This window comes from Lissotriton helveticus, chromosome 11, assembly GCF_964261635.1.
Source record: "Lissotriton helveticus chromosome 11, aLisHel1.1, whole genome shotgun sequence".
Taxonomy (NCBI): Eukaryota; Metazoa; Chordata; class Amphibia; order Caudata; family Salamandridae; genus Lissotriton; species Lissotriton helveticus.
Genome location: NC_136072.1, coordinates 1,078,843,090 through 1,078,855,624, shown reverse-complemented (window position 1 = coordinate 1,078,855,624; position 12,535 = coordinate 1,078,843,090). Strand labels below are relative to the sequence as shown.

At 48.7% G+C, this 12,535-nt stretch overlaps 1 protein-coding gene across 4 annotated transcripts in view; it reads left to right on the top strand.

Moving 5' to 3' along the window:
* CIT (citron rho-interacting serine/threonine kinase) overlaps positions 1-12,535 on the top strand; it is a 1,315,032-nt gene that overhangs the window by 303,234 nt on the left and 999,263 nt on the right. For all 4 annotated transcript variants that reach the window (XM_078667654.1, XM_078667653.1, XM_078667652.1 and 1 more), the window contains exon 11: positions 3,782-3,887. In XM_078667654.1, coding sequence (XP_078523780.1) covers positions 3,782-3,887 — 106 coding nt within the window. The remainder of the gene's footprint in view (positions 1-3,781; positions 3,888-12,535) is intronic.

The following is a 12,535-nucleotide window of genomic DNA, read 5'->3' as shown; positions in this document are numbered from 1 at the left end:
GCATGGCTCCGCGTTGTGGCGCGGAAAAGTTTCCTGTAGAAAACTGACGTCAGCACACCTGGAGGGGCTTATATGGCTCCATTGACGTCACTTCCGTGGACGACGTCAGGACGGAGCCGGGCGACGCCGTCTCCCGGCGTGCAGAGGTATTGCTGGGGGGAAAAAAGATTTTCCGGATCCAGTCTGACACCTGGGGAGATATTGTAAGTTAAGGAATCTGCAGCTAGACTGTCTTTCTACCAGATTTATCGTTACCAAAGGTAAGTAACTTCCATATTCCCTGGACAAGGAACAAGCATCCTATGACCGGTTTCAGGCTAACAGCCCATATCAGCCAGGCTAGCTTGAATGCAGTGGCAAAGTGAGCAAGAGACCCACGTCTGGGTATACCCTGGCAAGGAGAAGATGGACAGAGCACTTAAACTTTTCAGACACTCACCCCCAGTCACAGATCTGGGTTTGAATCCATCATCGTTCTTTAGCTCACTTCGCAACCCAAGTTCAGACACCGCTATATGCAAATCAGTCTTGACCTTGTGCCTCATGGTAACAGTCCAGCCCGAACTGCCAAGCCATGTCTTCCCTGGACCAGAAACGAGCATCCTAGGATACTTGTTTCTAGTCCAGGGAGGACTTGGCCTGGCAGTTCGGGCTGGACTTTCCCCATTGGGCACAGGGTCAAGACTGATTTGTATATGGCTGGGTTCTAACTGGAATGGCATGGTGAGCAAAAAAAGATTGATTTTGGCCCAGATCTCTGTAGTGGGGTGAATGTATGACATTGTTCTACATTCTGTCCAATAATTGTTCTTTTTGCTGTTGTCACCCTGTGTGGGACAGGTATGCCCAGACATGGGTCCCGTGCTCTCCATGCCACTGGAGTGAAGCTATCCTAGCTGATGAGTGGTGAAACCCCGAAACCGGTCCGAGGATGCTTGTTTCCAGTCCTGGGAGAACCTGGCCTGGCAGTTCGGGCTGGGCTATTCCCATTGGGCACAGGGTCAATACTGATTTGCATATGGCGGGGTTTAAACTGGAATGGCATGGTGAGCAAAACTTACAATGTATATAGGCCCAGATCTCTGTACTGGGGTGAATGTATGACATTGTTGTGCATTCTGTCCATCAATTGTTTTTTTTAGCATCTGTCCTTTTACTAGGTGGACTGGCTGGCATCCCAGAATCCTGTCTCCGAAGGATTGTAGAAATTACTTTGACGATTCATGTAATGTATAAAATGATGGCCGAAACCAGTGTACTGTGAGACAGTCTTCAGAACCCGACTCTGTTTTTGCTCTTCCGGCCACTACATTTAATTAAACAAACTGTTCCTACTTTGCCAAAAGCCTCTTGACTTTAATTTTTTCAAGGTAAATTCATACTTGAGCAGCAACCTGGTTCTGCGTACCAAGGCATTCTTTGTGTGGCTGTTCTATGTTGGCCAAACTATCACCTTGTCGGCGTTCTATGCTCCACCTTCCCACTCTAAGGAAGAGGAGTGGCTGCATCGCCTGGACCGCAAGAGAGCTCTCACCTCCTACATTTATTACACAAAGCACCACCGATGGACGAGCACCTGTTTGTGGTGTTTACTGTGGGGGACAGAAGGCAAGGATGTTCAGAAGCGTACCCTTGCATGCTGGATTGTGCTCTGCATTAAGATCTGCTACGCACTGGCTAAGAAGCACCCTCCAGAAGGCTATGGGCCCATTCCACCAAGGCCAAAGCTGCTACCACTGCGCTGAGACGGAGAGTCCCTGTACTAGACATATGCCAGGCAGCTACGTGGGCATCCTTCTATATGTTTACAAAGCACTATTAGCTGGACAGCCAAGTCCGCTGAGAAGGGCACTTTACCTGCTCAATCATGCAGGACTTTCTAGTTTGAGTCTATCCACAGCCCTCCTCTCATTGTATACTGCTTTTGTATCTAATCAAAAGGTGAGGTATCTGCAGCTAGAAGTCTATATCAGAACATCAAGTTACTTACTGTCTGCAATGCTCTTTCTGGTAGAGACTCTATCTAGCTGCAGATTCCTTACTGACTCTTCCTTCCTTGCCATTCTGTGGTTGGACTCTATCCATTAGTAATATCCATCTGCACACTGGTCACATCAATTCACTTTTGGGATTTGCATCTGGGGGCGTGCAAACTCTCGAAAGCATCTTATGTCCTTGCGTGGGAGTGGCGACTTTATAGGCTCAGCACAGTAGTGTCAGTGCAGAGCTGCATGGCGCACTCTACCAGTGCACAGAGGTACTGCTGAAAAGTGTCCAGATCCAGGGCATATTTATCAAAAAATAATGCCGTGCAGCAAGCCTCCTTGCTGCGCTGTGTGATGGGGAAAAGGCAAGACTCTGCCATATTTAACATTATTCAGCGCATTCCTGTCTTTTCCCTGCTGTGGCGCACAATGTGCTGCCTAGCACCAATGCAGGCACCCTTCCACCATTGTGCAAGGGTGCCTGTGCTGAACACCTTCCTGCACAAAACCAATTCTCCGAGGTATTTTCCCCTTCTATGTGCTGCAAAAATGCAGTACACAAAGAAAGAGAGAAAAGATCCATTAAGGAGTAATAGAGATATTTCTCCTTGTTATGCCTCACCTGGGAAGGCGTTGTAATTTGACGCATTCCCAGGTCTAGCAGTAATGGTAAATCTGTGAGTACACCAAAATTCATTAGTGGGTGCATGGAAAAACCCATGCTCCACCCATGGAACGCCTCCCTGGGGCAGAGTAACGCAGCTCTGCGATTTGCGCTGCGTTGCCTAACTCTATATTTAGCAAGCCACTCAGGGCCACGCAAGGAGGCCTTCCGTTGCTTGATAAATCTTACTTACTAGTTGTGTTGCCCCTGCGCCCCATTGGTTTGCGCAAGGGCCACACAACTCATCGATAAATATGCCCCTAGTCTGATGCTCGAGGAATATTCAGACGGTGAGGATTCTGTGGGTACATAAAGTCTCCACAGCAAATAGTGGTATCGAAGGTAAGTAACCCATTAATTTCTTCTCATCTTATGTTCTATAGGAATATTTTGTAGAACTGACATGAGATACACAGGAAGCACCTTTGAAGGTGGGCAGATGACTAGATGTAGAGCTGTTGGATTATTGCGTGAAGATCAATTTGGTGTGATTCTGGTATGTTGTATTGGCTTGCACTTAAGATATTTCTAAAGAGCTGATACATCTGTGGTGACATGCTATCCATTAGAATAATTGATGTGGTTGCCAAATGTAATCCACATGTTCTCTTGGGCATTTTGAGTGAAGCATAGTGCAATGTTTTGCCTTTTTCTATGATTTTGAGCATTTTTGTAGGGAGGTATTCATCTGCAATCGATTACAGAAGGCCATGATCAAAATGTAGAACCAGCTGCACAACCCTCTGTTAAGAATTTTAGGGTATAGAGAGTAGTAAATAGACTGTCTAACAACTGTTAATTAGGAGTTTTTTAGGTTCTTTTATCTTATTTTAAATCTCGCACAGTAATGAGAAATCATATGTTTTACTTTCTCACAATAGCATAAATCCTTGTTAATTTTAAATGATTTTTAAATCAATCTCACTGTAATGAATTAAGCGGCTTTATGCGTATTTTGCACAGGTTGATTCTGAGTGTAGTTTTCTACTGCAAAGATTTTAATTAATCATGCAATAAAGATAATTGAATTGCAAAGGGGTAGACTTGTTTTTTATGGTCCAGTAATCTGGGTTATAAATTGGTAAAGGCCAGTGTTAAAGGTTTTTAAACCAGTGTTTTTGTTTGCTTCTAGGTCTGTTGTATCAGGTTTGGACTCTCCAGCCAAGACCGGCTCCATGGAAAGTAAACTCCTCTTCAAGAGCAAAGAGCTGTTGGCCTCCCAGGAGAAGTGTCACAAGGTATTTATAGCAAAACATGGCCTTGCTCAATGCTTCAGGAAGATACAGCCAGTGCGAGCAAGTGCTGCCACACCACTGTGTGCAGTGAGCACTTCCTCCACTGATGTGCTGTGCTGAGATGATTTCATGCGCTGATTCTGCTCCTTTAGTTTCTCAAATTCTCAACGTGTGTTGGCGGTGGATTTTGGAAAGTACTTTCCCAAGCATCTTCAGTTTGGGGGTGTTCAGAATTTACCAATGGAGGTATAATTGTGGCAGAGCTGTAGAGATGTTGGTTTAAATGATGCCCGCTCTTCTTTAGACTGCTCCTGCATGTCTACTGCTTCTCACCACTTACTGTGGTCCACTGCTCTCGGAAATAACTCCTCTGCACCTCTGGTAGTGTGATTCCTCCAGAGTCCAATGGAACTTGTTGCATATTGGAGCCCTTCCTAGAATAACAGACCCGCTTCCGTTTTGGATTCTCTCCTGTCTTTCTAATTTCTCCCAAGGATATGGGGGAAATCATCCTTTGGTCCGCCATGGATTTGGGATAGAAGCACGGTTGCCGTCATCTGAAACAGGTGAAAATGCTACTGGCTTGTATTTCTAATTTTCAGAAGAGATGGTGTTTATCGATTGCATGTGATTGTCCCAAGTGTGTCCTCTAAAGGTAATACTTCCAAAAGATAGCTGCATTTCTTATTCATTGTTTATATGATTGCTTTATTTTAGCAGTTTAAGATATCTGTCCAAATAAGTGAAGTTGCAAACACCTTCATCATACCAACAGATAATCTAAGTAGCACCTGCTAAATAACACTTCTGTGATCTTTGTGCATCTGAAGCTTTCTTGGACCTCTGACCGCGTATTCATTTCCACAGATGATTGTTAATTTTTGTTTCTCTTGCATTTTCAAAGAAATTAAATCCACTGTTGTTGCTACTTCCCTCTGAAATGAAAATGATCTGTACATGACCGCTACAGAAGGTAATCGGTGTTAGTATTTGTTAAACAACTAAAAAGTGTATTCATTAATCATTAAAAGTTGCTCTGACTTTTTTCTGTCAATATTATTGCCCATTATATAAAGAAATGTAGGAATACTCTGCCGAAGCTCCTTGTTTTGCGCACACTCCACAGATCATCCCGATCAATGCTAGTTGAGATTAGATGGGTTTTAACTTCTGTCCATGTTGAAAGGTAGACTGTAATCTCTGAGCTGCATTTTAGTCTAGTGTTCAGAAGCTGTTTCTCAGGAAAGATGTGTAGAGGATGATGGATAGGATTTACTGAAGCAGAATTCATCTATTCAGTTTTTGGATAGCCAATACTAACATATGACACCAGTCTTAGTAGCTTGCAGCTTCATATCGAATTAGAACATTACTCTTTGGAGTCTCGTTGTAGACTCAACCGCCTGCTGAGAGAGTTGCTAATAACTTTGACCCCGTTTAATGAATCTCCACGAAATCTGCAAAAAAAGTGCTACTTTTTGACTAGTTTGCTCATGGAGAATTCAGGGGTGATCCATCAAGCGGTGCAGAGAAAAAGGGGGGTCCCAAAACGGGTTTTCCCCATCCATTTATCCATACGACCTCTAGACACTGCTACAGCCGAAACCGCTGACCGGATTTAAACCAAATTGCAGAAAGTTGGATCTTGGTCCAAGAAAGAGTTCTTTTTGTGTTTGGTATAAAGCTGTTCAAAAGTTTTAGAGAAATTAAGGTTGAAAAGAATTGTATACATCACACCTCAGAGGATGTGCCGAGCCTACAAACAGATCAGATTGGCTGCCACCACCTCAGCCATGAAGTGGTGGCAGCCATCTTAAGACTCTGAACCAGAGTCCTAAAAATAATTACAAACAACCCCATAAAAATACATAGGGACTGGATAGAGAGACCCTGACTTGGGCCTCAAAATGTTTTGCTTAAAAAAGCATTTTGCTGTGAATGTATGGAGGATCTTATGGACATTTTTTGTGTAAAATAAGAAAAGCAGCGTGGGCTCCAGTGATTTTTTTTAACCCCCCTCCTCCCCTGGGTTTACTAAGACCCAGAAGAACGACACATTTTTAGTTTTTTGGGTGAGTGGAGTGCGTGGCCCTCTCCGTAGCTGATTTTTGCCCTGGAAACCCCATCCCCAGGGCCTGTAGTATCTTTTATGGGGCGGCTGCATGTGAGGGGTTCGCTGCGTCCAGACTCTGTGGCCTATCCCCCAGCCCACGACCGAATGGGTAGAAACCATCGCAATGGAGCGCACACCGCTAGCCCCTCCTCCGGATCGCCCCTTGGGACTCTGGTACTTGTAGTTCTTTAGTGGATCACCCAGGTGGGTGCAAGTCGGTACTTGTTGGACTGATGAATCTCTAGACCCGATACATGTCCCGGGTTTTTGGATATCGCCCGAGACATGGCTCGGGTTTCGGGATAACTTCCCTCATCAGTAGAGAAAATAGTTAGGGGTGGAGGAGAAGGCCGCCAAACAACCGTCAATGGCCTCGATGCCCGAACCGGCACGCAGGGCAGCATCCAGGAGCCCGTCGGCTCAAGGCTCAAGGGAGCCAATTTGTAGAAACCATCGCAATGGAGCGCACACCGTTAGCCCCTCCTCCGGATCGCCCCTCGGGACTCTGGTACTTGTAGTTCTTTAGTGGATCTCCCAGGTGGGTGCAAGTCGGTACTTGTTGGACTGATGAATCTCTAGACCCGATACATGTCCCGGGTTTTTGGATATCGCCCGAGACATGGCTCGGGTTTCGGGATAACTTCCCTCATCAGTAGAGAAAATAGTTAGGGGTGGAGGAGAAGGCCGCCAAACAACCGTCAATGGCCTCGATGCCCGAACCGGCACACAGGGCAGCATCCAGGAGCCCGTCGGCTCAAGGCTCAAGGGAGCCAATTTGTAGAAACCATCGCAATGGAGCGCACACCGCTAGCCCCTCCTCCGGATCGCCCCTCGGGACTCTGGTACTTGTAGTTCTTTAGTGGATCACCCAGGTGGGTGCAAGTCGGTACTTGTTGGACTGATGAATCTCTAGACCCGATACATGTCCCGGGTTTTTGGATATCGCACGAGACATGGCTCGGGTTTCGGGATAACTTCCCTCATCAGTAGAGAAAATAGTTAGGGGTGGAGGAGAAGGCCGCCAAACAACCGTCAATGGCCTCGATGCCCGAACCGGCACGCAGGGCAGCATCCAGGAGCCCGTCGGCTCAAGGCAGCCAATTTGTAGAAACCATCGCAATGGAGCGCACACCGCTAGCCCCTCCTCCGGATCGCCCCTCGGGACTCTGGTACTTGTAGTTCTTTAGTGGATCACCCAGGTGGGTGCAAGTCGGTACTTGTTGGACTGATGAATCTCTCTAGACCCGATACATGTCCCGGGTTTTTGGATATCGCCCGAGACATGGCTCGGGTTTCGGGATAACTTCCCTCATCAGTAGAGAAAATAGTTAGTGGTGGAGGAGAAGGCCGCCAAACAACCCCTAAACCATTTTCTCTACTGATGAGGGAAGTTATCCTGAAACCCGAGCCATGTCTCGGGCTATACCCAAAAACCCGGGACATGTATCGGGTCTAGAGATTCATCAGTCCAACAAGTACCGACTTGCACCCACCTGGGTGATCCACTACTGAACTACAAGTACCAGAATCCCGAGGGGCGATCCGGAGGAGGGGCTAGCGGTGTGCGCTCCATTGCGGTGGTTTTTACTAATTGGCTCCCTTGAGCTTTGAGCCGACGGGCTCCTGGATGCTGCCCTGCGTGCCGGTTCGGGCATCGAGGCCATTGACTGTTGTTTGGCGGCCTTCTCCTCCACCCCTAAACCATTTTCTCTACTGATGAGGGAAGTTATCCTGAAACCCGAGCGATGTCTCGGGCGATACCCAAAAACCCGGGACATGTATCGGGTCTAGAGATTCATCAGTCCAACAAGTACCGACTTGCACCCACCTGGGTGATCCACTACTGAACTACAAGTACCAGAATCCCGAGGGGCGATCCGGAGGAGGGGCTAGCGGTGTGCGCTCCATTGCGGTGGTTTTTACTAATTGGCTCCCTTGAGCTTTGAGCCGACGGGCTCCTGGATGCTGCCCTGCGTGCCGGTTCGGGCATCGAGGCCATTGACTGTTGTTTGGCAGCCTTCTCCTCCACCCCTAAACCATTTTCTCTACTGATGAGGGAAGTTATCCTAAAAACCCGAGCCATGTCTCGGGCGATACCCAAAAACCCGGGACATGTATCGGGTCTAGAGATTCATCAGTCCAACAAGTACCGACTTGCACCCACCTGGGTGATCCACTACTGAACTACAAGTACCAGAATCCCGAGGGGCGATCCGGAGGAGGGGCTAGCGGTGTGCGCTCCATTGCGGTGGTTTTTACCACGACCGAATGGGGTTGACTGCCTTTGGAGGGGATTGGTCACAGGATCTTACCCTGATGCAGGTAACCTGGTTCCTAGGCCATCCACGAGTGGGGTGGCTCTCCAACGTTCTGACCTCCAAAGGGTTTCTTCAGGGTCCTCTAGAAAGGGTCCATTTTCTTTAAAACTGCAATTGCGACTTCTCCATTGACTTCCATTGGGCATGTGGATGTGTTGCCACTCTGCACACAGCCTCTGTGGGGTTCCTAGGTACTTACCTTGGGTGGTTCCTGGTCCTCCCAGTTCATCAGAGTCCTTTGGTCCAAGTCCCATTCTTCTTTGCAGTTCACATTCGACTTCTTTAGTATATGGTTTGGTCTACACTGGAGACAGTGTATATTTGTGATGCTTGGCTGATTTCTTGGAAGTATTTCTGTGTATTCTTGATATCGCTGGCCAGGAGATATACCATTTTGATAGTGGTTGTGTAATAAATAGACTTATTTCTCATATGTACTGCGTGTTTCTTTTAAAAAAATCTAATCTACACTATTGATTGAATGTGGTAAAACAAGCTGCTTTACACTCCTTCAAGATAGGCCTGAAAGCTGCTCCTCACAGCTACCACTTTGAGAGCCTAAGGTTATCAAAGACACTAAAATCACCATAAGGGTTCCCTGGATTAGAACAAAGTGCTAACTCTAAGTGTGCACCATATACTAAGCCAGCCTCCTACAATATCTATGTATTTTTGTGTATGTATATTTATGTATGTGTATATCTATATATACATGTGTGTATATATATATATAAATGTATGAATATGTGTGTGTGTTTATATGTATATAGCAAATGGATTTAACTGATGGAGACCTCCAGCCCAGATTCCTTACCTTAGAATATTCCCCAGACTTCCGACTGGATCCATGCCGGCAGGGGACATTGTTCGGCTCCTCTCTGGTGGTGGAAATGACAGTGCGGTACCTTTATAGGCGCCACCCTGGCCCGCTGTCTTTGGCTCTTTCCTTTCTGCACCAGGTAGCGCTGTTCTTTGAAGAGCTCCACTCCTTTTTTTTTTTTTTTTTTTTTTTTTTTTTTTTACTGGCTTTTTGCTCAACTTTTTATCAAACCATTTTTGAGAGATTTTCTTCCCTGGTGTGACAGTTTCAAGCCATGTGGTGCCTGTTACAGGCTGATATCTGTGCAGAGTGACTCTTGGTTTGTTATTGATACCTGGAGAGGGACCATAACTACAAGACTTCGAGGACTGCTGTGCCTTGCACCCGAATGTGCTGAGGGAACGATCCTTAAAGTTCCTCCCCAGCTGACATCTGACGACACTGCAAAGCTCAAAATCCTGGTCACCTAGAAGGTGCTGGAACAGTTTGTCGAGGCACACCCATCGATCGTTGCCCTACTCAGAGTCTTCAGGTAAGTCCCTCAAACGTAAGTCGAAGAAGTCTTTGACTTCGTTGTTCCCGTGAAAGTCTTTTGACGAGGCACTGGGGCATCACTATTCAAGGTCTCGCACTTCGACGTAGCCTGAGTGAGAATCCCTTCTTTGCTTCCCTGACTTTCCTGGAGCTGAAGTGACCCTCAGATAGCTTAAAGCATTTTATGAGTTTATGCACCTCATATTTGAGCCCACGGGCTCAGGAGGGTCCCCCACTGGATCCTCACTGCGGGTTCGCCCTCTAAGCAATTCGGGACCCATGGCTTCAATGTTGGATCCGTAGTGGAGCTGCTGCAAGACCCGAGACCTTCCTCGGAGACCGCTCCAGTGCTGGCGCCGCCTTGACCCCATGGCGAAGTGATCCCCATCTTCATTCCCAAGTCCAACTCAGCCAGACTGATGTTGCCACAAGGCCGGTTCCAGCGCCGATCAAGACCATGCTCTCTAGATCAGAGCCAGTGCCTTTTACCTTTGGCAGGCCTGGAGAGGGAGATAAATGGGAGGGGTCTGAGAACCCTTATGGATACCAGCATCCTCTTGGTGAAAATGAGAACAACTGGTATGAGGAACTGGTGGAGGCCAGTGGGTTATCCACCTCACCTGACACTGACTTGGTCTCTCCCCCTGCTGTGGCTTGGGAGTGTCTTTTGATATAGTGGTTCCTAGGATGGCTGAAGGCCTGCACCGTTGGCTACCCTCCGTGGCAGTCAAGAAAAACGTCTTGACAGAGGTGCTTCAGCCAGGAGTTTCCTCTTCTGAACCTTTACTCCGCTTTAATGAAGCCCGCACCTGTGTCCTACTTGGGACCTGGTCCAAGCTCTACACAGGGCCTCTTGTGCAGAGGACAATTGCCTGCTGCCATCGCCCTGCTACAGGGGTCCCAAGTTTTCTTACCCAGCTCCCCACCCCAGAGAACTTGATAGCCCAAGCCTCCACTTTAGGAGTCAACCACTGTGCATTCCCTACCACTCTACCGTGTAGGGGATCCAAGAGGCTGGATACTTTTGGCAAGAAAATGTTCTCTTCTGCCAGCCTTGCACTGTGGTCGGTAAACACTCTAGGCAACTGGCGTTGGTCCGAGACAAAATTCGGCGGATCTCCCTGGAGTCGGCCAAAATGCTCTGGCGCGTATCTACGGCGGAGGGGACAAAAATGGTAAAATTCTCCATAACCTGGTGTCATACCCCAGAGCCAACCGTATCATCCCGGAGATCTGGACGGTCACAGGGACCCGTCAAGTGGCGTCGTCGGCCATCGCACAAACCTTCGCGCAATACTATGTGGCCTTATACGCAGCGCGCCCTCCCGGTGCCTCCCTAGCCAGACTATTGGAGGAGTCTGGAACCCACCTGCCATGTCTCTCCCGAGAAACCGCTGATGCCCTGGACGGCCCTCTCACCCTGGAAGAAATTCACGGCGCTATCTCCCTGCTGCACTCTGGCAAGACGCCTGGACCAGACGGGTTCCCCCAGTAGTACTACGCCACATTCCGAGATGACCTGGTTCCCTATTTGACAGAGCTTTTCCGCCAGGTGGTTGATATGGGGTCCTTCCTGTCTGAATCTGATGTGGCCACCATTGTGGTCATCCCGGAGACACAGCTGCCCTCCCTAGACAGCTCTGACTACCGCCCAATCTCGCTGATTAACTCAGAAATCAAAATCTTCACCATTGCGATAGCTCAACGACTCCAGACCCTCCTGCAAGACCTGGTCCACCCTGACCAGTGTGGGTTCATGCCTGCCAGGGGCACCCGCCACTGTATTCGCCACCTCCATCTGGCGCTGGCCCATCGTCATCGGCTGTCCCCATACCTGGCGTTGCTTCTCGTGGACTTCGAGAAAGCCTTTGACACGGTGGACTGGGGGTACATGGGCGATGTTCTGGAGAGAATGGGATTCCGCCTTCCCTTCCGCCGCCTGATCAGGGTTCTTTATAATAGCCCTAGAGCCCGGGTACTCGTTAACGGTGAGCTTTCCGAACCATTTCCGATACGGAGAGGCACCTGTCAGGGCTGCCCACTCTCACCACTTTTATTCGCACTAGTGATGGAGCCCCTGGCGGGGTTAATCCGGCCGGACTCCCTTATCCAGGGTTGGGCCTGGGATCTGAGCCAGGTTGATAAAATCGCTCTATATGTGGACGATGTTCTGCTCTACCTGGCGGAACCGGAGCATTCCGGCCCTAGATCCCTAGCGGCCCTCTCGGCTTTTGAGCATGTCTCAGGACTTCGTCTTAACCCGACAAAATCCACCTTGGTCCCCCTACACCCCTCCCGGGCGTGTTTTGACTGGCAGGCGGTGATTCCCCTCTGGAGGCAATCATTCAAATACCTGGACGTGGGGATAACCCTCCTCCCAGAGCTGGAATGGGCCCTCAATGTTGCCCCCCTGGTCGCTCGGATGAAGACCGACCTTAGGAACTGGCAATCCCTCCCCCTTAATCCGCTGGGCAGGAGCGCTCTTTTTAAAATGATAATTCTCCCCCGCTTTCTTTACATTCTGCAGAACACCACGGTCCACCTTCCGGGCGGCTGGTTGCGGGAATTGGACGGCACAATCACCCGGTTTCTGTGGGGAGGTGGGCGATCGCGAATGTCTGTCTCACTGTCGGATTCCCCCCTTTGATGGAGGCATGGGAGTCACCAATCTCCATCTCTACTATTTAGCCACAAGGCTTATCGTGATCCACGACTGGTTTGCGGGTGGCTGGTCCGACCCAGCTTACCGGGTGGAACTCAGTACCTTGGACTTCGCACAGCTCTAGGGATTCCTCTATGGTTCCCCGGTGCCGCAGGCCTTGCCCCCAGTCACTAGGACGGTGTTCACGGCCTAGCGCGCGGCCCT